Raw genomic sequence first — 24,952 nt, forward strand, 5'->3', positions numbered from 1 at the left:
AACTAACATTTTCTTCCTCTCTGACTCCGACCGCACCTTCCCTCGGAACTCTCCGCCAGGCACAATGCATTCTGGGACCTTATTCTTGACTGACATCTCTACTTTGTCTCTGTGACACGGCCCTGTGTACAGTCGTGTGTGTGTGTAAAGGTGCCGCAATAATCTGCTCAGAGAGGAAGAATCCTGAGTGTTGCTGTATGACACTGTATCAGTCCCTCTCCTTCATCGAGCTGTTTGACGAGGGCCAGTCCAGGAAACCGAACCAGTCTTGGCTTCTCTGTGTGTGTTGCTGCAGTATTGCTATGCTGCTCATGTCTGGGGAAGGCTGCTTGCATACATATGGGGCCTGTTCAACCTTCTGGGGTCCTTGGCAGTAATAGGAGCTTAGTTCCAGTTCAACTTCAGAACAAGAGCTGTTTGAACTTCAGTCACTTAGTCTCTGTCACCTGTTATCTACCTGTCTCCCTGTCCCCTTCCTGTCCTTGTCCTTTCTGCTCCTTTTCCTCCCTGCCCCCTACCTGCCCCCTCCCTGCCCCCTACCTGCCCCCTCCCTGCCCCCTCCTGCCCCCTTCCCGCCCCCCTCCCTGCCCCCTCCTGCCCCCTTTCTGCCCCCTCCCCGCCCCCCTCCCTGCCCCCTTTCTGCCCCCCTCCCTGCCCCCTCCTGCCCCCTTCCTGCCCCCTCCCTGCCCCCTCCCTGCCCCCTCCCTGCCCCCTCCTGCCCCCTCCCCGCCCCCTCCCTGCGCCCTACCTGCCCCCTCCCTGCCCCCCTCCCCACCCCCTCCCCGCCCCCCTCCCTGCCCCTACCTGCCCCCTCCCTGCCCCCTCCTGCCCCCTCCCCGCCCCCCTCCCTGCCCCCTCCTGCCCCCCTCCCCGCCCCCCTCCCTGCCCCCTCCTCGCCCCCTCCCTGCCCCCTCCTGCCCCCTCCCTGCCCCCTTTCTGCCCCCTTCCCTGCCCCCTCCTGCCCCCTCCCTGCCCCCTCCCTGCCCCCTCTCAGTCCCCTGCTGTCCTCTCTCAGGCAGATCAGCCTTCAGTCCCAGACCTGCTCTTTGGGGGACTGTGTTCCACCTGATGTTGGGGATTCTAGAACGTGTGTCACTCTACAACGCATGTCCTCCAGGCGTTCAGTGTCTGAGGCAGACAGTCAGAGCTACAGCTGCTCCGATAATAGCAGTATTTCATCTGGAGAATGTCTTGAGAAAGTAGGTTGAGTTCTCCCCTGCTCCCCACCCTCTCGCTTACCCTCCCTCCCTCAGCCCCTCAGCCCCCTCCCCTAGTTTGTCCTTGCCCGTGGTTGCTTGGCCGGCGTCTAGACGTTCCTCTGTACTCCAGCCCTCAGCAGATCCCCGCCTCTGTATCCGCCAGGGTGCAGCTACGTTGGGGTAACCCCATGAGCCCGTGAGCCTCCCCTCCAGGAGGAACAACAAACACACACACACAAACAAACACATAACAGCCTCATTAGCAGCAGCTAAGTCTCACTAATGAAATATAAAAAATTTACAATGTGTGTTTTTCTACATCTCCCTTCAAGGTTATGGGGCAGACCCCCTCCCCCCTCCCCTTGCCCCCCTTGCCCCACTTCTGAAAACATCAAAGGAATTAGAGTACTTTGTTGTTGCTCTGATATTCAGGCCAGGGTAAGTAGGATAGACAGGCACATTAACCACTCAGACAGTCCTGTGGGTCATCTTCCAGCCCGGTTCTCCTGAACGAATCCGGCTCTGTTTTGTGATATGTGCTGTCTGCAATATCTCTGAATTAGCAGTCTGGGATGTCAGAGTTTACTGTCTCTCTGGTAGGCTGAAAGGGCGAGACTGGAGAGAGAGAGAGAGAGAGAGAGAGAGAGAGAGAGAGAGAGAGAGAGAGAGAGAGAGAGAGAGAGAGAGAGAGAGAGAGAGAGAGAGAGAGAGAGAGAGAGAGAGAGAGAGAGAGAGAGAGAGAGAGAGAGAGAGAGAGAGAGAGAGAGAGAGAGAGAGAGAGAGAGAGAGAGAGAGAGAGAGATGGGCCCTAGATCATGTTCAGGGAACGGTCTCTGTCGACTTCCCCCCGCTTCTGTCAGCGTGGTCATACCGACCCCTGGTGGCGACGGATCGTCATAGCAACCAAAAGCCAGCTTCACGGCGCCCAGCCCTCGCAGAGCAGCGGCGTCAGTGAGAGAGCGCGTGTGCGTCGGTGTTCAGACGTGTCGTGACTGTTAGCTTTGTTAATCCTCTCTTCTTATAACCATACAGCGTTGACTCTGTCCCAGGGCTGGGCTCAGGAAGTCAGGCTCAGGAGGTCAGGCTCAGGAGGTCAGGCTCAGGAAGTCAGGCTCTGGAGGTCAGGCTCAGGAGGTCAGGCTCAGGAGGTCAGCCTCAGGAGGTCAGGCTCAGGAAGTCAGGCTCTGGAGGTCAGGCTCTGGTGGTCAGGCTCTGGAGGTCAGGCTCTGGTGGTCAGGCTCTGGAGGTCAGGCTCAGGAGGTCAGGCTCAGGAAGTCAGGCTCAGGAAGTCAGGCTCAGGAGGTCAGGCTCAGGAGGTCAGGCTCAGGAGGTCAGGCTCAGGAGGTCAGGCTCAGGAAGTCAGGCTCAGGAAGTCAGGCTCTGGAGGTCAGGCTCAGGAAGTCAGGCTCAGGAGGTCAGGCTCAGGAGGTCAGGCTCTGGAGGTCAGGCTCAGGAGCAAGCTGCAGAGCTGTCTGTGTCTGGGGATCCAGGTCTGGGAGGCAGGGTTAACCACACTGCCAGAACGTGGCTCGGCAGGTCTTCCTGTTAGAAGCCACGGAACCTTCAGAACCTACGGAACCTAGAACCCAGACCACCTGTTCTAAGCAGGACGACCTGCTGAGAACCCCATAAGATTAACACTTTTAGAACAAACTTGTTGTTGTTTTTGTGACCATTGTGCCACAAAAAATATGTAAAATCATCCCTCTTTTTTTGAGAGTCCATGAAGAGGATTTCTGTTCATACAACAGAGGTGAACGCTGTCTTGGTGTCAGGTGACCCCCAGAGAGGCTCCGCCCTCCCAGACTGGCTCACTTCCTGAACACACCTGGAGAGGGAGGAGGGATATGTCAAACTCTGACCTGGCCGGCACCCATTCCCAGGTTTCCACAGTTACGCGAGTGACGTTTCCACGGTTACGCGAGTGACGTTTCCATGGTTACGCGAGTGACGTTACAAACGAGACAGTGCCAGGAAGTTGGACTTCCCAACTCCGTCAGGTCGGAGGGGGCGTAACCCCGTATAGCCCCTCTCTCTCGTACGGTCACCCTGGGGTCAAAGGTCAGCCTGTGTGTGTGTGTGTGGAGCTACGGGTGTTTTACCCTGCTGTAGAAAAACGAATATGTATTTATATTCTTCCATGTGTCATTGGAAGCTTAAAGATCACATCACAGTGCACATGAGAAGAAACAAAACTTGATTTCTCTCTTTCCCTCTCTCTCTCTCTCTCTCTCTCGCTCTCTCTCTCTATCTTTCCCCCTCTCTCTCTCTCTCTCTCTCTCTGTCTCTTGATACATCCTGGCATCAACCTCGTCGAGAAGTTTAGAACGATTTTTATTTCCTTCGGTTGCCTTGTGTCTGTGAGTTATGAGCCTGTGACTATGCAGCTCTATGAAACCTGGGAATGGGTGCAGACCCTTGGAGCTCCACACCGCGGCTGGCCAGAGAACCCGGAAGGTGCCGTCTGGTCGGAAATTCCAGTTCTGTGGTTCTCAAGCTTCTGCCCTTTGTTGAACTTGGAACTCTTATCGGATTCTTATCAGAATTATGGCATCACAATGGGGTTCCTGTGAATTGTATCATGTGACAGTGTTGTGTCACTACCTTGTCCACAGACGGTACTGGATCATGATACCCAAAGCCACTGATCACAGCAGTACAAAATTTGAACCTGTGAAAAGGTCATTTACTAGATCTAACGTTTGGATCCTTGGTTTGGAAGAGAGCAGAGTTGTAAATAGTAGATATAAACAGCCATACGATCATGTCGTGTAATCAGTGGATCACCAGGCCATGTCTGACAGGATGAAGGACTGTTGACGTGTAAATACCGTAGCTAGGAGAGTGTACGATAGTATACTTCTTTAAAACACGGCTGTTTTCCTCGTCAGGGATCAGACGAGTCTCTCTCCCCGGCTCATGGCTTCTCTCTGCCAGCCGGCAGGAGAGAGACTGACGTGTGTCTGTCTCTGACAGCGTCGGGGTGAGCACAGCTCTCTGACAGCGTCGGGGTGAGCACAGCTCTCTGACAGCGTCGGGGTGAGCACAGCTCTCTGACAGCGTCGGGGTGAGCACAGCTCTCTGACAGCGTCGGGGTGAGCACAGCTGATGCTGTGTCAAGTCTCTGTGTCTGAAAACACCCGGTTTCTGTTGTTTGTGTTTTATACTGTCTTGTACAAAAATAACTGTGTTTTATTTCCATCATAAAAGGCATGTTACTCTGTAAGCTGTGTCCTGTCTCTTCTGTTTAGCTCACTTTCACTCTCTCTCTCTCTCTCTCTCTCTATCTTTCTATCTCTCTCTATCTCTTTCTCTCTCACACACACACTCACATATGCATGTACACCCACGTACACACACATGCACACACTCATACACACCCACCCACACATTTTCAGACATTAACCCGTATTGACCATCATGTTCAGCATGATTCCACCAGGGGGCGGTGGTGCACCAATGTCTCGTTCCTTAAAGAAAAACCAAGAGCGTCTTACAGTTGTTGTTTTATTTATTTATTCTACTCAAAACACACAGTTGTTTACCAATCACTGGTTTCTCACTCACATGTTCCATGTTTCCAGTCCTATGACTTACTTCCGCCCTCTAAAGGGTTTGAACAGGAGATACACTGAACAGCCTCCATGGTAACAGATACTGGATTCATAGGAGAACAGCTCTCAGTGTGTGTGTGTGTGTGTGTGTGTGTGTGTGTGTGTGTGTGTGTGTGTGTGTGTGTGTGTGTGTGTGTGTGTGTGTGTGTGTGTGTGTGTGTGTGTGTGTGCGTGCGTGTGTGTGTGTGTGTGTGCGTGTGTGCGTGTGTGTGTGTGCCTGCATGCATGCGTATGTGTGTGGATGTTTTTGGGTATGTGTGCGTGCATGTGTGAGGATGTGTATGTGTGTAGGTGTGGGTGTGTGTGTGTATAAATGTGTGTGAATGCATGTGGGTGTGTGTGCGTTTTCGATTAGATGTCCACTCAACCAGTCAGACCCTGGAGAGGGGGAAGAGAGGGGGAGGAGAGGGGGTCCTTGGTGTCCTGATCTCCCTGATAGAGGTCAATCCTCTAAGAGGTCAAACAGAGACACACACCACCACACAGCTCACTGAGAACTGCTCTCCTTCTCATCCCTCCTGTTCAGTCGACCTCTGCCTTCTCCAGCCCTCCCTTATTCTGAGTTTACTCTCTCCCGTTTGTAGTTTTTTTTTGTCTCCTCCTTATTGGAAATTGATTGTCTTCTACCATCTCAAAGACACTTGGTTCAGATTGATTGGCAGGTGAGGGAAGGGGGGGGGAGAACACGGGGGATCTGCTCTGTCTGTCTGGAGAGAATAAAACGCTGCCATCTGAAACGAAAAAAACGGAATAAAACATCTTGGATGCCTGGCTGACTGTTCTGTGTAGCCGTGTGACTGCTGATGAAACAGTCAGAAACAGTCATACCGGAACATACTACAAACTTCCCCCATGCACCAAGACAACTGTTACAATACATGGTGAGTCATACAGGTAGGTGACTTCTATTGGACAACATGAAATGAAGAAATTTGTACAAAAACACATAGAAAATAAGGTATCCAGGTATGAGAGGGTATAATGTTCAGGTAACAATGTTAGTATTACTGTAACCCACAGAAGATGGAGGAACATCCATCCATCTACCTTCCATCCATCCATTCATCGATATATCTGACCTTCTATCCATCCATTCATCCATCCGTCCATGCGTCCATCTAACTTTCCAACCATATATTAATCTGCACATCCATCCAACATTCAATCCATCTAACTTTCCAACCATCCATCTACTCATCCGTGCATCCATCCATCCGTACAGGGGTTACATTTAACGACACACAAGATACAAGTACAGGGCAGGGAAGGGAAGGCAATACCCACACAAGACAGCACACAAATAAACACACCACCCAAAACAAGATATATAACAGTAGATGGCACCTGCACCTCCCTCCATTCTGCAGACACAGTGTCCTCCCTCTCCATCTCTCCTCTCCTTTTCTCCCCCTCTCCCCTTTGCCCCCAGTTTCAGTTCATCCTGCAGTTTCTATAGGGTTACGTAATATACATGCATAAAAGAATTGCTCGTTTCACCCCCGTCCACAGAGGGGCGCTGTGACTGTTTGATTCTCTTACTTTAATATGGGGATCACTTCAACACACACACACACACACAGTAGACAGTTATGAAACAGAACTGAGAACTGAACATTCTGCAAATAAGCAACAAACCAAAGAAAGTAGATAAACGTGTTTTCTTTGAGGGGGTTGTTTTTGGGGGGGTGGGTCTTTAAATCCGAGTTTTTTTGTTTTTTATTTCTTCTCTTTAATTTGTTATCTCAATACCCTGCTATTACCCTCTACCTTTATATCACTCCTGTTTCCTAGCAACCTATCCTTAACTCCCCAGTTATAATTTGTCATCCTGACTGCATCTCCCCCCCTCCTCTCCCCCCCTCCTCTCTCCCCCTCCTCTCTTAGTTTCCTTTCGCTAGTCTTCCATTCACAGCAGAACACAGAGAACATCATGCAAAGAGCAGTTTAAAAAATAAATAAATAATTAAATAAACAGATTACAGGGACGGAAAGTATTCAGTATCAAACCGTATGAAGACAGTAGGACGCACTCGCCCCATCGAAGGAAAATAAAAATAAAAAACCAACCACAACAAAATTTCACTCTCATTGCTAACATGGTCATTATTATTTCACTACAGAACCTTTACAATAAAGATTTGAGGTATATTGGGATGAATTGTCTGCACGTGCCTGCTTGGATGCATGCTTCTCTGGACCAGGGCTCTGGTGTAGAGGGTTTGGGTGGCCAGAGGGTGGGGGCCAATCATCAAGCTTGATTCATTTTTTTTTAAATAATAGCTGATTAATCATTGGTTCATTCTCAATGGTGACCAATGAGAGAGTAGGATCCGAAGAGGGGGGCAGGTGTGCCGTGTGATTGGTTTATTGTAAACAGGTTCACACTCACTCACACACACTCACGTTACAAATTACACAAAAATATCTCTGGTTGGAGTGTGTATGTGTGCGTGTTGTCGGAGTGTAGAGGAATTAAAAAGTGTATCACTCAATGACTCGTGACAATTAAAGCAATTGTCGATTAAGTAAATAATGGAGGTTGTAGAAAACAATCATTTCATCCACGTAGAAAACAAAGTGCTTTTCTGATTACGATGCAAGTTGATGTGGCCCCCCTCATTTAGTCCTCCATCCACCCAACCTGTGCCCCCCTTCACCTTGACTGGAAGGCGTGTGTGTGTGTGCGTGTGTGTGTGTGTGTGCGTTCAAAGCAGTCAAACCCGTGGTTGAAGGAAAAAGGCACTCGACTCTACCCACAACAAACACCTCCCTGTGTTTGCAATGAAGCACGACTGCTTTGTGAAGGTCTGTGTGTGTGCGTGTGTGTGTGTGCGTGTGCGTGCGCGAGTACGTGAGCGCTTGTATCGGCGAACACACACCATCTTGTGCGTGTGTGTATTTGTGTGTTTATATGAATGTGTGTGTGTATGTGTGTATTTGTGTGTTTATATGAATGTGTGTGTGTATTTTTGTGGGTGTGTTTATAGAAATGTGTGCGTGTGTGTGTGGTCCTGTTCCTGGTCCGATTGTGAACATGACAGGCTGAAGTATCTTTGGTACAGGTGGCTGTGTCTCAGTCCACTTTGTTCTGTGAGGTAGCCACGCATACACACTCCTCTACACCTCCTCCCAACACCTCCTCCTCCACCTCCCGGCTCCACCAGGACTATCTCTCCCACCTCTCTCCTCCACCTCTCTCCTCCACCTCTCCAAGCTCCAACACATTTCACTGAAAATACTGCTTGACTATATCTAAATCCTGTCTACACTCTTTCTACAGACCCCCCCTCCCCCCCCCATTCTCCTGTTGCTCCAGGATGGATCTGTGAGCTAGGCCTGAGGGCTCCTCGCTGCCTCTCCTGGGGTCTGTGTGGAGGAGGAGGAGCAGCCATCTTGGATCAGCCCTCCATCTCTCTTATCTGGTGTCTTCGCCGTCCTATCTCTCTCTTCCTAACTCACCCTGCCAGCTCCTGTCTGCATCTCTTCACTAATATGATTATCGCACGCTAGAAGATGCTACACGAGGGGCCCTGCTGAGGGAAAACAAACAAGAAAATAAAATAAGAATCACCAATGGGAGGAATAAAGGCGGTTTCCTCGCCAACAGAAAACATATCGTCATCATCGTCATTATTGTGATTGCATCGCACTCCCAACCAATCATGACCCAAGGACCCCTCCCTCCTGGGAACCTCGGGCGGCGCGGTGCATTGTGGGTCAGTTTCAGAGGTGGGAGGTTGGAGACCAGAAGGGGAGGGGGTTGGGTTAGGTGTCCCGTTGCCACGGCTACAGGAGTCTTTGTCTCAAACAGGGATTCATATACAAATATGCACACAGTCTCACTTCAGCATGCCTCCTGGTCATCCTCGGTCACAGCACCAGTCCGTATCGTATCCACGGCGATCCACGCTTTTTTCTGAAGTGTTTTTAGTTTTTTTCCTTTTTTTTTCCTTTTTTTTTTCTTTAGTTTTTTTACATTTTGTCAACAAGGTGCTTGTTTACATAAACATGTAGCACAACAGAGCACATAGTCATAAGAGAGAGACGCTGTGCCTATGGTACTAGTATTACCCGCATCAATTTTATAGAGAAAGAGAGAAAAAGAGAGGAAGAAACCATGGAAGGAAAGCTGGGGGAGGGAGGGTGAGATAGTAGAGGGGTGGGAGGGAAAGACAGAGGGAGAAAGAGAAAGAAGGGGAGAAGATTGAGAAAGAGCTATTTACACTTCCGTATTTCAGTATCTCTTCTTACAAGCACTGATTCATATCAACAAGATCATTCTTCTGAGGTATGACATGGCCGTATCGCCCCCTCACCATCCCTCCTCTGGGGTAAACATTATGATTCGCTTGCTGCTATGGCACTGGCCGACCACTAGGGGGCCCTGGCGAGGGAGAAAGCTGCAACTCGTTCTCTCTGATTATCACCGAGAGGCTTAACATCATTGGCACTCGGAATAATATTGTGATGTTAAACCTCTGTGTTTTGGCCACTAGAACGAAGAGGTCTACTCCCTGCACCAACAAGACTTACATTACACACTGACAATAGCATTACCGTTATTATAATCATTATTATTATTCATATTATTAGTCCAGTAACTTCCCAGTTTGATTGTTTCTCTTTGTAACCTGAAAATACCCGCTCATTTGGCTACACAGTCTCCAGCTCTGTGGAGATGGGATTAGACTTTGTCCAAATAAAGATTAAAGAGACCACAGAGGATAAACTGTTACATATCAGTCCTGTCCTTCTCAGATCAGGAGTGTGTGTGTGTGTGTGTGTGTGTGTGTGTGTGTGTGTGTGTGCGTGTGTGTGTGTGTGCGTGTGTGTGTGTGTGCGTGTGCGTGTGTGTGTGCAGGGGGATCTGTGATAAATAAAGCTACAGGGGCTCCTACCATCCCTCAGTGGTGTGCTATCATGAACGACCACCAGAGGGCACTCTTGCTCTTGCATAGAAGCTACCAGACCACTGCAGAGAAATCACACCCTTGGGGAGATGTGTCAGAGCACACACACACACACACACAAACACATGCTCGCACAGACAAACAAACACATTCAGGGAAAGGTTTGTGTTGTGTTTGAGGGTGATTGTTCTGAGACTGAAAGGACTGATTCAACAGGGATGGTCTTGTTACACACACTAAGTCTGTGCAGTCAGCTCCATCACCATTGTCTTATCTTAGGGTGTATGTATGTTACCAGCTGGTAAAATACTTGAGCTTCTGGACTGATCCGAAGCAATTTTATGCCTTTAGGCTACTATAGCTGTAACAAATTTACCCAGAAAGAGATCTGTTCTCTTAGAAGGACCATAGTGACGTTCTCAGTGTCACTTTCTGGATATTCTTTGGTTTGCAGCCAAATGATTTTAGGTGAAGGTTTACAGTCAACTATAATCCTACACCAATCTCAAACCTGTTAGATATTCTTTGGTTTTAACATAAAGGTGGCAGGGAAATACACGTAAATGATCATGGGTCATATTCGTCACAGAAACGAAATACATTTTTGTGTCAGAACAGTGGATGGGCAAACCTGATTCAGACAACCAACTTCCGGCCTCTTTCCAGACCAAAACGAGGTGAATCAGGAGTGTTAAGCGCTGGGCTCGAGTTTAAAAAAAAATCTCCCAAAAGCTGTCGCGATACCTCCGGGTTTGGAGCCTCTAGTTTAGGCCCAAACAGTCCAGCACTTAGGCCTTGGAGAAGATGGTTGACGAAGATGAGGTGCCCGGTTGTGCTGGGGAAGAGGAATTTGCGTTGTTGTTGTTATTGTTGTTGCTATTTCCATGACCGTGCGCATGATTATGGCCGTGCACACTCCCGTGCCCGTGCTCACTCCCTGCACCCTCGGGGCCCCAGCGGTCGTGGCAGCGGCGGCGCGCGTTCATGAAGAAGTTGGAGACCGTGGAGAGCTCGAGACCCAGCTGCTGGGAGATGGTGATCTGCATCTCTTTGGAGGGTCGCCGGTTTTCCCGGAAGATTGCGGCCAGGGTGCGGCGCTGCAGGTCGGTAAAGACCAACCGCTGTTTCTTGGGAAGCATGTTTCTCTCCCGGCCCTGGTCCTGTTCCTTTCGTTTACATGCTAGAAAAATAGAGAGAGAGAGAGAGAGAGAGAGAGAGAGAGAGAGAGAGAGAGAGAGAGAGAGAGAGAGAGAGAGAGAGAGGCGAGAGAGAGAGAAATACATCAGTTCACTGTACTAGTATCCGTCCTGACTTTGTGTCCGAAAGAGTAAAAATGCGTGCGATTGGTGCGTGTGAGTGAGACAGTGGGCCCTACAGTATAAAAAGACAACTTTGCTTTATCAGAAGAGCACTACATTATTTTGAGAACTGATAGGTGAGTGTTACTTGTCGCGGTTATCGTAATCATTGACGCATGATTTATCTAGAGCCAGTGTAAGCCTGTGCGATAGGATACTGGTCAAGCAGATTTGCGGTGGAGCCAGCACGCTAAAACACGGGTCGCGCGGTGCAGTGATTCTGTGCTCTGCATCGAGGCCCAGGTAGTGTTGGTGGAGAGAGTGTGCAGTTCTGCTGCCCTAAAAGCTGCAATGATCGATTTTCCGCGGTTTTCTCCTGAACACGTGGTCCAGTAATCAGGGCTCCCTTCCCCACCCAATCGATCCTCATCGATCCGCAAGCCCGCGGTGTGTGAGTGTGTATGCGAGAGAAAGAGAGAGTGTGTATCTGTGTGTGTGTGTGTGTGTGTGTGTGTGTGTGTGTGTGTGTGTGTGTGTGTGTGTGTGTGTGTGTGTGTGTGTGTGTGAGAGTGTGTGTGTGTCTATACGGTATGTGTATGTGTGTGGAAGTGTTTGAGCGCGCGCTTGTGTGTCACGGTAGGGAGTATCACACGAGCGCGAGCACCTGACAGACAGCTGGAGAAGAAATTGTTTATCCGCGGGAACAAAAGAGGTGTATTGAGATAGACTGTGACTGAGTATTGAGAGCTGTGGACGTGGACACCGGAAGAGACAAAGGAATGCCTCTCTTATAACATGGCTCTAGTGCATTCTAACAACCTTACGTGTGTATGTGTGTGTGTGTGTGTGTGTGTGTGTGTGTGTGTGTGTGTGTGTGTGTGTGAGAGGGAGGGGGTTGGTCTGACGATTGAAGGATAGGGTCTGGCTGTGATGTGAAGGTGGTGTATGGAAATGATTGATGACTTTACAGCCGGTTTAGACAACAGCAGTAAACAGATTTGACTGAGTGAGGAAGATCAATATACGTGTGTGTGTGCAGGATGGGGCAGGGGTGCGTGTAATGTTTGACTGTTTTTTGTAAGATAATAACCTCTAAAAAGAGAGAGTGTGTGTGCGGGCCAGAGGGTAGACCAGTGTCTCTGTGTGGGGTTCCAGCCAAGCACAGCCTCCCTCTGGGGTTCCTTGAAACAGTCTCTGTATCTAAACCACAGATACACCCGAATCACATCTCATGTGTTATCGTTTATCCCTACAAGGCTTTTGCCACTCGTCTAATGAAGTGATGGCTTAACCTATTGAACTCTCACGTCTCCTTCTTACCCTTCTCTTCTCTGTCTCTCTGTCACACACACACACACACTATGTCTCTCACACACGTTTTTACACACACTCTCTCACACACACACACACACACACACACACTCTTACACACACATACATTTAGACACACACTCTCTCACACACTCTCACATACTTTACACACACTCTCACACACACATTTTCACACAGTGTTTCTTTATCTCTCCCTCTCTCTCCCTGCCTCCCTCTCTCTCTCTCCCTTCCCTCTCTCTGTCTCTCTCCCTCTCTCTCCCTCCCTCTCTCAGTGCTTCTCCATCCATTCCAGTCTTCTTCATCCATTCTCCCTCCTTGTTGTTCTCCATTGTTTTAATTTGCCCTCAGATTGATAGTCCCCATATCGATTGATCCGCGCTTCAGAACCATTTCATGGAACGTTTATTCAATTGGTCGTGGCCGGGCCATGCCAGGGCCCCTAAGTGACGCCCACGGCCCAAACTCAATACTCTCTAATGTAATGACTAAATGCTAGCGCTAATATAGTGATAATTTAATACGTAATGCTTGTTTTGAAACAACTCATGCCATCGGCCATTTTACAACGCCAACACCATTCTGGTTCTCCTCCATCAGCTGAGATGCAATGCGGAACGTGGAACGTGGAACTCTGCTCAGCTGGACTGGGATGCTCTGCACGGCTGCAGGAACGCCAGGATGTGTTTTCACACAGGGTGGGTTGGAAGGTAGGTGGCTAGCAGGGTGGATGGAAGGGTGGATGGATAGACAGATAGACAGATAGACAGACAGATAGCAGATAGATAGAGAGATAGATGTATTCACAGAAAGACAAATAGACAGATAGACAGGTAGATAGATAGATAGATTCACAGCAAGACAGATAGACAGATAGATAGATATATAGATAAATAGATAGATAAATGTACAGACGGATGGATGGATAGATGGATATATAGAGGAGAAACAAGCATTTCTGTGATAATACTTCACTGACACTGTATTCCCCCTGAGGATCAGCTGTGTCCTCTCACATCGCCACCAAAGCCACGAGACTCAGACAGAAGGGCCTGATCCCAGACCAGCACCACTGGACACAACGTCCTCAACAAGCGCGGGCCCTGGCCCAAACCAAACACAGCATCGCAACCGAGACCCTAGCTCTATCCAGGATCAATACACATCTACAGATAATCAATACAGGTCCATTCTCAATGTTTCCCCCCAGTGTCCTGGGAAGACCTCCTCCAGGTGAACGGCCTCTGGGGAGAGAGGGGAGAGCCCTTCTTGTTAAAGCACCCTCTCTTGACCTGAGGGCTGGGGTCTTAGCCCGTCTGTTGACACCTCTCTGGTCCCTAACAGGTCAGCTTCGAGGACGAGGACAAGAGGGGAGAAAATTGCGGAGGAGGCGTTCGAATGCTGAGCAGCCTTTCACATGCCTGCGTGACAAGGTGAAATTATTATAACGGCCTGTTTTTATTTGTGTTGAAGCCATGTTTTAAGTTAGAAGTAGTTGGTGTTCTGTGGCCTGAGCAGTGTCTAAAATAGTTCCTTCCTTAATTCCATTTGTTTGATAAGTCTTTTTTACCATGTCATTACAAATCAATTATCACCATATTACAGAGTAATTACATGTCAAGACAATGTCATTAACGCAGTAATCACAGCCAGATTACACAGGCAGAGAGAGTTAGGTATTTACACTTAAATATTTGGACTGTGTGTCTGTGTGTCTGTGTGCATGCATGTGTGAGGGTGTGTATTTGTATGTGTTTGTGCAAGTATGTGTGTGTGCGTTTTTGCATGCCTGTGTCGTGTGTGTGCGCCTGTGTATGTCTTTGCGTTTGTGTGTGTTCGGCAGGGTGGCAGGTGCACTGGCTTAGTGATCGCACGGTTTCTTAGCTTTGGGGTGTTTGCATGACAGGACCTAGCCAGGTCACTAAGGCTAGGTGGGCTGGCCCAGGCCTCTGCACTGGGACAGCCTGGAGCCCAGGCCTCTGCACTGGGACAGCCTGGAGCCCAGGCCTCTGCACTGGGAGAGCCTGGAGCCCAGGCCTCTGCACTAGGACAGCCTGGAGCCCAGGCCTCTGCACTAGGAGAGCCTGGAGCCCAGGCCTCTGCACTAGGAGAGCCTGGAGCCCAGGCCTCTGCACTAGGAGAGCCTGGAGCCCAGGCCTCTGCACTAGGAGAGCCTGGAGCCCAGGCCTCTGCACTGGGAGAGCCTGGAGCCCAGGCCTCTGCACTAGGAGAGCCTGGAGCCCAGGCCTCTGCACTAGGAGAGCCTGGAGCCCAGGCCTCTGCACTAGGACAGCCTGGAGCCCAGGCCTCTGCACTAGGACAGCCTGGAGCCCAGGCCTCTGCACTGGGACAGCCTGGAGCCCAGGCCTCTGCACTAGGAGAGCCTGGAGCCCAGGCCTCTGCACTAGGACAGCCTGGAGCCCAGGCCTCTGCACTAGGACAGCCTGGAGCCCAGGCCTCTGCACTAGGACAGCCTGGAGCTACACAGCCTCCCTCTCCCAAGTAGAGTTGAGAACCATCAGATAGCTACAGGGTTTAGAAGGTTATATTCTGTAATAGAAAATATATATTATTTTTTGTTATCTCAACACATATGGTAAAATAAAATATGATTGATACAGTTGGAGGATGTAAACCTGATATCAGTCTGTGATTTATATCACAAAACATGTGGAACTGCAAACTGTATATTTCAACAAATACAGTATGTTGACATGAGGTGTTTTACTAAAAGCCTCAAGGAATTACAGTTTTTACAGTGATTCAGGGAGAGAAGACTCAAGTCTTCCACTCCAGTGTGATGCTGCTTAGCGTTGACCAGGACAGATTCAAATAAAAACACGGATGCAAATACAGAACCGCGAGCGTGTCTGTCATTATGGACGTTTATATGGTGTGACAATTAGGCTATGCTTTTCTAATAGGGATTTATGTAAGCGTTATATCATATTTATATAAATTCTTAATGTGGTCGGATTTGTAGCCTATATATTGTAGTAGCTTTTAAATTTATAAATAACTAAACTTATTTTGTTCTTTTGATTTGGGAGTTGCGCCTTAGTCTGTAGATTTTTGTTTCCTAATAAGGACATTTTGTGTGTGGCAGGGAGGTGATTTTAACAGCATTGAAAGCAGTTCTGTTGTGAGTCCTGTCAAGGTACATTCAAGCATGCAAAGTGCATGCTGTGATATAGGTGAACTTCTGCGTGGTGGGAGGGATGAGGAGAAGGAGGGGGGGGGCTGCATGTGAGATTGATAACTAACCGCACCGTGCTGCTAGCCGGTGGGCCGGAGACCGACGCCGGGACCGACGGACGTGATCGCGCTTTGCGTGCGGTGAGACGGGCCTTCTCCCGCACCGGCCGGACTACTGCAGGCGAGAAACAGGCACGTCAATCACTCTGTCTGGGATGCACGGTCATTGATTATATTGATCATAGTCTTTTCATTGCTGTGAAATCAACGTTCAGGTTCCCACAAAGACAAGGCAAAGCTGTGGCGGAACCGCTCCTTCATTGTACAATAAACTGCAAAAATTGACTGCAGATTGATTATTTTATGACGTTTCGTTTATTTGCCGACGCAAATCCAGTGCTTTCTTATCTAGGACAAGCATGCAAGGGGCAATTATCTGGTCGCTTGTTAAACACATTGAGGTTGGCTTATGCGTCAGGCTTTGTGTTTGTGCTTTGTGTCTTGTATGAAGAACGACCTTCGTACTTTATAAATAAATACTTTTTTTTCAGTCTAATAGCTTATACTATAAATGTAAACGTTAAATTCGTTTTAATTGAGTTTTCTGTCCTTCAAGTAGACTAAATACGTGAGACAGCGGAGGAGTAAAGGCTGTAAAATCAAACATCAAATATACATAGCCGAGGCCTTTATGAAATGTGAAAGACGATAATCCGCATTTGATTTTTTTAGATAATAATTATAAGCATCAAATAAATGAAAAATACGTTTTCTGTAGCCTATTCTACTGAAAATGCAATTGCTAGGTTTTTTTTATTCGACCGGCTGAAAGCTGGCTTTGAACAAATCTGGTTCATTTGATTGCTCATTGAAGATTTAATAGTAGGTTTAAATGTTTGTTCTTTGATACTGCAAACGTTTGTCGAATTCTTCTAACAAATTGCATACAATTTAGCAACGATGCAAAGTAAATAGAGAAAACTATTAAGTCATTCGTCTACACATTTACAAAAACAAAAAAAAGCATTCAGACAATTTGTCTTGGCAAATATTCAAACTATCAACCACAAGCTTTAATGGATTTTATGGAATAAAATGATCGAGAAAGAAAGAAAGAACACACGCGCGGGCGCGCACACACACACACACAAACACATAGCCCAACACTCACGTGAAATGGGACATTGCAGTTCATGGTTACAAACAGTTGACAGACTAAGGGAGCCTGTTAGTTAATTCTGATTGTAACAACCGTTGACATAAAAACCGACAGACGTTCCTCAGCGGCAACTGTATCCGCAGTCTCTGTGAACCGCGGACAGCGACTCGTGGTCTGCATGTGTTGTGGGGCATCTGTGAATCCCTTTGTGACATTGCTTCTAAGAGATGCAGGCCCACACTAACAGTTTGATTTGATTTCAGGTAGCCTATACACCCACGTTATACAGACGATTTTCGTAGCAACGTGAAGGATTCTTGTCTGCATTGTAATTTCGCTTGTTTTTCAGTAATTTCAGTAAGTTCACTCAATTATGTGCGGTTGAACTATGTCGGTTATTTCTTCACAACACGTTATTGAAACAACTTGACTTTGACATGAGATGTTTAGAACAAACGTTTAGTGCATATGTTTTCCCCATGCGTCTAACTTGCTGTGCTATGCCATAGTCAACAACCAGATCTTTTTATTATTATAGGGTTAAAATATGCTGCCCTTGGAATTAATGAGTGAATTAATTTGTTTTCACACATGTTGTGTTATGTAGCCTATGCGGCATTATGTGACGATTGACTGTGTTGCTCAGCACTGGGGAAACTCCTGATGACCACATGTTTGCACTGTAGTAAGAAGAGACTATCATTGATGAGGAGAGGTAGGGAAAGGAGGAGGAGGGAAAGGAGGAGGAGGGTGAAGAAGAGGGGGAGGAGGAGAGACGAAGACCGAGGGAGGAGAGAGAGAAGGATTTTCTTTGCTGGTTGGTGCAGAGCCAGAGCTGGAGGGAGGGAGGGAGGGAGGGAGGGAGGGAGGGAGGGAGGGAGGGAGGGAGGGAGGGAGGGAGGGAGGGAGGGAGGGAGGGGGGGGGGGGGGAGGGAGGGAGGGAGGGAGGGAGGGAGGGAGGGAGGGAGGGAGGGAGGGAGGGAGGGAGGGAGGGAGGGAGGGAGGGAGGGAGGGAGGGAGGGAGGGAGGGAGGGAGGGAGGGAGGGAGGGAGGGAGGGAGGAGGAGGAGAGCAGAGGAGAGGAAATCGATACCGATTCAGAGCGAGTCAGATAAGCCTGAACAATGTATAGTGCAGACACACTCTATAACCCAATCACACAAGCATGCGTACACACATACTCTCTCTCGCTCTCCTTCTCTCTCACACACACACACACACACACACACACACACACACAAGTATGCAAAACCACACAATCTCTCTTTCTTACACACATCAGCATGCATGTATTCAAACACACTCAATTTCACATACACATACACAGACACACACACTCTTACTCTAATTCTCTCTCTCTCTCTCACACACACACACACACACCAGTATGCATGCAGACACACACATTATCTCACTCTCTTTCTCACACACACACAACAGCATCCATTCATCCATACATACATACACTCTCACTCCATTTCTCACACTGACCCACACACAAACACACACGCAGGCAGTGAAATGTGCTTGCACGCCACCATAAAGATGCATTACATAGACCATAAACCATAGCAACCTTTAAAATCAAATGACATCACAAGCCCGGACTGCTTTGAGGTTTTGCTGACATAAGCAGAAAGGGGAGCTCCCAGGCCTACACACTCTACAACCAGCGTCTAAAAAGGTCTTTGTCTGCAGATCGCTTCATGAATACAGCAGTTCCCCGTTATACTCTGCTGCCTCTTGGAGGAAAAAAAACGATCGTAAAGATCTCACAAGCTTCCAGGTTTTCTGAGGCGTCCATTGTTGAGGGCTACATTATCCCTACCGCGTATTATCACCTGTTCCATCACGCCTCGCCCCATCATTGATCTCATTAATGGCAGCTCCTGCCATCCATGAGTCTCTGGTGTCAGCCTTGTGGTGTGGATGTTGTCCCTGCAGAGTGTTACCAGCTGACGATTGTGTTGAGGGTTGTGATATCTGTGCTGTTTCTGTTAACCACATCTGGCTCTGGTTACCACAGTACAGGGGCTCACACCTCCCCTTGGCCTCCCTCCAGCCTCCCTCCAGCCTCCCTCCAGCCTCCCCCATCTCTCTCTCCAGCCTCTCTCCAGCCTCCCTCCAGCCTCTCTCCAGCCTCCCTCCAGCCTCCCTCCAGCCTCTCTCCAGCCTCCCCCATCTCTCCCTCCAGCCTCCCTCCAGCCTCTCTCCAGCCTCCCTCCAGCCTCCGCCATCTCTCTCTCCAGCCTCTCTCCAGCCTCCCTCCAGCCTCTCTCCAGCCTCTCTCCAGCCTCCCTCCAGCCTCCCCCATCTCTCTCTCCCTCAGCCCCAACCATCTGTCCCCTCTCCCTCACACAAACCTCCTCACAGCCTCCCCCTCATCTCCCCCTCGTACAAACCTCCTCTCAGCCTCCCTCCCACAGCCTCTCCTCTCGTCTCCCTCTACCTCTCGTACTTATCAATTATTAAAGTCCCTATCGATCCTCACACCAGCCTGCTCTATCTAGCTGTTCACACAAAGCCCAAACTCGCCGACACGCGATCAATAGCACCTCCCTACCTCTGGGGTCTCCTCGCTATTTCTACACCACCCAAGTTTGTTTACATTCAGTCGGGGTGGTGTCATTTCCTTATTTACCCTTCCGAAAGTTCTTAATGAAATTCTGCCGTGAGAACAGAATGATGTAGATTTAGACTTAATCCGATGAATGAAGTGATGCTCCTCTAAATCATTCACTGCATCTGTCGATGGTGCAGCTGTAGGTATGGGTGACAGATCCCTCATGACACACAGCGTACAGTTAATAAACACAAGGAGTCGCAAGAAGTGATGGAAACACAGGGGTGGTGTGACAGATAAACAAGGCCTGTATATTACGCACACAGTCGCTACCTCAGAACACAAGGCTGCATGTCTCGCGTGTACGAAGCGATATGAAAACACAGGATTGCAGTGGATTGTGTTTCTAGTTGTGAACAGGAGCCTTTGTGTTCCTGATGGTGTCCTTGCTGGTCACCAGTAGGACCACGGAGGTTCTGTTCCTGTGTGACTCTATAGGCTTTGTGGCAGCTGTTATGTCAGAGGGTAAAGGAGCTCTGAATGGACAAATAGATCTCTCTTCGCCCTAAGAACAGATCACTGGTCAGTTTATCCACGTCCTCTGTGACCACAAGCATCACAGCCTCACCATCTACACTGGTCTGAGACCTGCCCTTAAGTCAGCACCGATTCACTACAGTTTGTATACCTACAGCAGGACCAAAGCGCACTTAGATAAATATAAACACAGACAGATGTTTTTTTTTATCTCGAAAGCATTCACAAACACGTTTAACATCATTCATCTCTCTGGGTCTTCTATTCTTTAAGGGAACAAAAGCAAAAATCGAGCGCTCCCCAAAGTATTTGCAAATACTTTGCCCACACTCGTACCAGGAATACTAATATTCCAAACTACCAGTCTGTACTCTGAAACCCAGCATATTCACATCGACAAACAACGAGTATTGATGGATTGATCATGAAATCACGGACAGAATGAGAATCCCGTCTCCATGTTAACCTTCAGCCCTGCTGGGGGGGGGGGTGTGTGGGTGTGTGTGTATGTGGGGGGGGTGAGGGGTGTGTGTGTGGGTGTGTGTGTATGTGGGGGGGGTGAGGGGTGTGTGTGTGGGTGTGTGTGTGTGTATGTGGGGGGGGTGAGGGGTGTGTGTGTGGGTGTGTGTGTATGTGGGTGGGGTGAGGGGTGTGTGTGGAACTCGGACTTCATAAAGCTGGAATCCCTAAATGCCTTTGTCCTTTCCTTTGTTTTCCCCCTGATCCTCAGCCAATCAACAGCCTGCGGTCAGAGGACCGTCACAATGCATGATGGGTGATATTTTGGTGATGTGCCACGAAGATGAAGGAGGAGAGAAAAGGAGAGGAAAGGAGGGAGAACGAAAGAAGGGAGATGGAAAGAGAGAGGTGAGGGCGGGAGGAGAGAGAGAGAGAGAGAGAGAGAGAGAGAGAGAGAGAGAGAGAGAGAGAGAGAGAGAGAGAGAGAGAGAGAGAGAGAGAGAGAGAGAGAGAGAGAGAAAGAGAGAGAGACAGATGGAGGAAGAGAGAGAGAGGGAGAGGGGGAGATGGAGGAAGAGAGAGACAGGGGGAGAGGGAGAGATGGAGGAAGAGAGAGACAGGGAGAGAGGGAGAGATGGAGGAAGAGAGAGAAGAATCAGAGAGGGAGAAAGAGAGGAGAGAGAGTGGGGGTTGGGTAAAGGAAGCAGCATTATTGATCTCTTATGTGCAAAGCCAGGCAAACAGAAAAAGGACAGAGCTACACCATTAATGACACTCACACATTGACTGCAATGGGGTTCTACTATCTATCTTTCTATCTTAATAATTTTCTATCTGTCTATCTTCACATTTTCTATCTATAAATTTATCTTTGTCGATCTATTTATTTATCCATCTATCTATCCATCATCATTTTCTACATCTATCTACCTATCTCCATCTATCTCTGAATCTATCTATCCATCTTCATTTTTACATCTATCTATCTTTCTTTTATATGCCCATACATCACATGTAACACCATTCCATCAAAAGAAGCAATAATTGTGTAAATGTTGATAAAAGCAGAATGGTGATATTTCCGAGTGTGATAGTTATACTCAACAGTGAGATGCAGAAACCTATCAGTCTGGCAGCAGAGGTCACAACCTTTAAACACAATGACCTTGTATGGTGACAATACAAGCTGTCCCTAAAGTCATGTTAGCATGTCAGTGTTTAGAGAAAACTGTGTATGTGTGGTGTGAGCGTGTGTGTGGGTGTGTGTGTGTGTGTGTGTGTGCGTGCGTGTGTGTGTGTGTGTGTGCGTGCAGGTGTGTGTACGTGTGTGTGTGTGTGTGTGTGTGTGTGTGTGTGTGTGTGTGTGTGTGCGTGCGTGCAGGTGTGTGTATGGGTGTGTGTGTGTGTGTAAAAGAGAGAGCATGTAATGTCCTTGAGTCTTTAAAAGAAAATGATTTATAGTTTGAGGTAGTCCACCTTGGCAGCCTTAACGCTGGGATTTCGTTAATGGCTTTGATTACTCTTAGGGGCAAGGACATACACACGTTTCGCTTTTCATAACCAATATTGGACTAAATCAAACTTATGTTTCAACAAATGTAATGAGAACGTCAGGCTTTTCAATAAGCCTAACGAATCTGAGAAATCACTGCTCGGTCTAAATTTAGCGCTCTCACTACAAAGCGGGCTAAATGAAAAGGCAAAGAGGCCGTGTGGTTATAGCCGTCTTTCAGCTCCAATACGGGCATTGATCCGTGTGCCACATTTAAAAGGGAGAGTGGGAACTGGCCTATTGATCAGTTAGCCAGGGGTCACGCGCCCCGCTGACGCGCTCCTCTCCCCTCCCCTCCGGTGCAACTAGTTGTCCAAAGCTAGTAGGCTAAACACGTCTGCACGAGCTTGGCAGGGCCTAGCGTGCGCAGCATGTGTAGTTTGCTTATCACAGCTTTCGTGTCGTTCCCTAATTTCGTGACATAAGCACAAAACACTATGAGATACCTGCTTCAAATATGGACGCTTACTGATTATAAGAGGCTGGCACGATTAGAAACTATACCAGTTTGTGATTGTTTGTGATTATCTGATGTATCGTGGATGTATCATCAGTCTACGGGGTGGGCCCGTGAAGCCTGCGCACGGTCCTTGCTTCTAGAACCTTCACCTCACACCCCCTGTGTGAGAGACAATGATCTCTCGCGCCCACAGTCTCTCACGCAGTCACGTTTCTGGCGATAGCTAGACAATGCGTCATGTAACAGGTTGTGGAAACACTTTGTCAAGGAAGAAAACTATTGCTTTAACCGTTGGCTGAAAGCTCAGGCGGTTGATGCCATACACTTCCCGTTTTGTGCGGTTACATGCGCTTTCCGTGGTGCTGAATCTCAGCCCATAATCTCTGGGGATCTGAATGTTCTCTGCGCAACTTTTTTGACTTTCGTTTTAAGATATTGACTACATTTATATCAAATGTAAAGCCTAGAGTTAACACCTTCGTTTATGTGAAGGAGCACGTCTATTTTCCAAAGTTTTGATTAAATCAATATCAACCCCGCATCAACAAAACGTTAGTTTGTGAGTCTGTACCACAGGCTACTGTGATAGCCCACGTCACGTATGGTGAGGGGAGCAAGTGGGTCTTACCCGCCAGGCGGAGAGCGGACATCCGTTGAAACTCCGGTTCTTGAAGCCACTTCCACATTCTCCGGAAGGTCTCCCGGCCGGACTTCAGTTTACTCCAGGGCTTGGGGTTCCGTAGCAGGTCCGAGAGGGTTCCTTGGGACCGGCACAAGATTCTCTGGGCAAATATCGCCTGGGGAATCGAGTAGCGCTTTAGTTCAGCCGTTATCCTCTGAGCTACTTCCTTCGTGTTGATCTCCTCCGCCTGGACCCCAGCTCCCCCCCCTTGACCGGCCCCGTGGCCGTGCCTCTCCCGGTCTCCCAGCATCACCGCTCCGTTGGACTGGGAGTGGAGATGGCTGTGCGGGTGGTGATGCATCCCGTTGAGGTTGGTGATCATGCCGTGGCCATGGCCTCCCAAACTCCTGGCCAAGTGTTCCTGGTCGCTTCTAGACAACATGGAGGCGTGTGACTCGAACCCGGACACCGGAGAGAGCATCTTGGCGTCGCTGGAGAGGTGAGGGTTGGGACCGTAGGCTGACAGCGACTGCTGGGAGTTGTGCAAAGAACCGAGGCCGTTGGAGAGCGGGGAGAGGGAGCCATGGCCCATCCCGGACACGGACATCTCTTTGGGGTAATGACCGTAGAGATTGCCCATGGATGCAAGCCCACGGTGGTCGTCCCTCATCAACGTGAAGCTGCCGCTGACGTTCCCCGCAGATAGTCGCTGGTGGGCGGCTGCATGGTGGTGGGAGTGTGGGTGTGGGTGATGGAACTTGTCGGAGACCGTGGATATAGGAGGTAGGTGTTGGAGAGGAGTGAGTGTAGTATACGTGTTGCTCAGACCCATACCGGACTCACACATACTGATAGCCGGGTGCAGGTGACCGGACAGCGAAGGGTCTGTCCGGTAGTCCCCTCCCGAGCCCTCTAAGATCGAAGCCATGCTGGAAACCATCGCTGACCGCGCGCCGTGGCCGTGCGGGACCAGGTTCCGGTGAGAGGAGGACGGCGGTGGTCGCGCGTGCGAGGAGCTCATGAGATCTCCCGCCTGTGAGTGCGAGGAGACACCGTGAAGGTTGCCAATGTTCTCCATTGTGAGTTCCATTGCTGAAAGGATATATCTTCCCCCTTAGCCCACCCTCCCCTCCCGCTCCCTCCTGTTCGCTCTCTCCTTTCTCTCTCTCTCTTTCTCTCTCGACTTTCACCCACTCTCTCTCACACACACACTGAGGCGCGCACTCAATCTTCTTTCCTTGCGCCCACCTGGAGCGATAATATTACCAAACGATTTCAAAACCAATCCATTGATTAGAGTTCTGCTCAGTCAATCCAGCATGGGTTTTGCAGATCATTTCTGAGGGTCCGGTTGTAGGTAAACAACGTGTATCTCTTCGCTCACGCGCGGCAGCATGCAACCAGCCTGAGTGTCCAGCAGCGTATAAGAGCTCGTGGGCTATATCTCATCCCTTGTCCAACAGCGCTTCCACTGAAAACTGGCCGAGCCGCGAGTCAGTGTACCTTCACGTGCCCGCGCATCCGTGTATTTAAAAAGCTGTGCCGCGGTCACGAGCTCGGGTTCCTTGTTGGATTTACTTTCGTCACCACATTTACTTGGTCCTATATTCTACCATGCTGTGTGCACGCGCGCGTGTGCATATAGATAGATAGATAGATAGATACAGAGGGAAAAATACAGTGTTTTGAAATGTAATTTAAAAAAACTATATTTTCTTACACATCTGCAATTTATTTTTAATGTTTTTACTTGGCCTGTCCATATTTTTAAGAATGAATTTTATTAACATTCTTGATGCTAGTGCTACTCATTTAGATAAAATGTGTTTTCCCACGCAGTGAATGGTTTAGCATTTATGCGCTTAGTGATAAACCTGGTCGATGTATTGATTGACAGAGATTAATGACGAGGCCCGACCTGGTTAGGGAGTGGGGGGTGAAGGAGTTCAGGAAGTTAGGATCCTTGCGTTCCTTCTGGGAGGAAAAGAAAGATCTCCACTTTCAGACGTTTCGTCTTGGAACGTAGCCTACCTCAAAAAAGACACCAAGCATCAAG

At 48.8% G+C, this 24,952-nt stretch overlaps 1 protein-coding gene across 3 annotated transcripts; it reads right to left on the bottom strand.

The window, feature by feature from the left end:
- Positions 1-10,511: 10,511 nt before the first annotated feature.
- Positions 10,512-23,986, bottom strand: onecut3b (one cut homeobox 3b). 3 transcript variants are annotated; one of them, XM_067253712.1, is made up of 3 exons: positions 22,903-23,986; positions 10,677-10,903; positions 10,512-10,583 (listed from the first exon to the last, which is right to left on the bottom strand). In XM_067253712.1, the coding sequence occupies exons 1-3, from the start codon at positions 23,984-23,986 to the stop codon at positions 10,512-10,514; spliced, it is 1,383 nt and encodes a 460-aa protein (XP_067109813.1). The 3 variants fall into 3 exon arrangements, with proteins under 3 accessions (XP_067109813.1, XP_067109814.1, XP_067109812.1); XM_067253713.1 differs by having other exon boundaries at positions 10,512-10,575; positions 10,669-10,903; XM_067253711.1 differs by having other exon boundaries at positions 10,512-10,903.
- Positions 23,987-24,952: the final 966 nt, after the last annotated feature.

Source organism: Osmerus mordax, chromosome 16 (genome assembly GCF_038355195.1).
Source record: "Osmerus mordax isolate fOsmMor3 chromosome 16, fOsmMor3.pri, whole genome shotgun sequence".
Lineage (NCBI taxonomy): Eukaryota > Metazoa > Chordata > Actinopteri > Osmeriformes > Osmeridae > Osmerus > Osmerus mordax.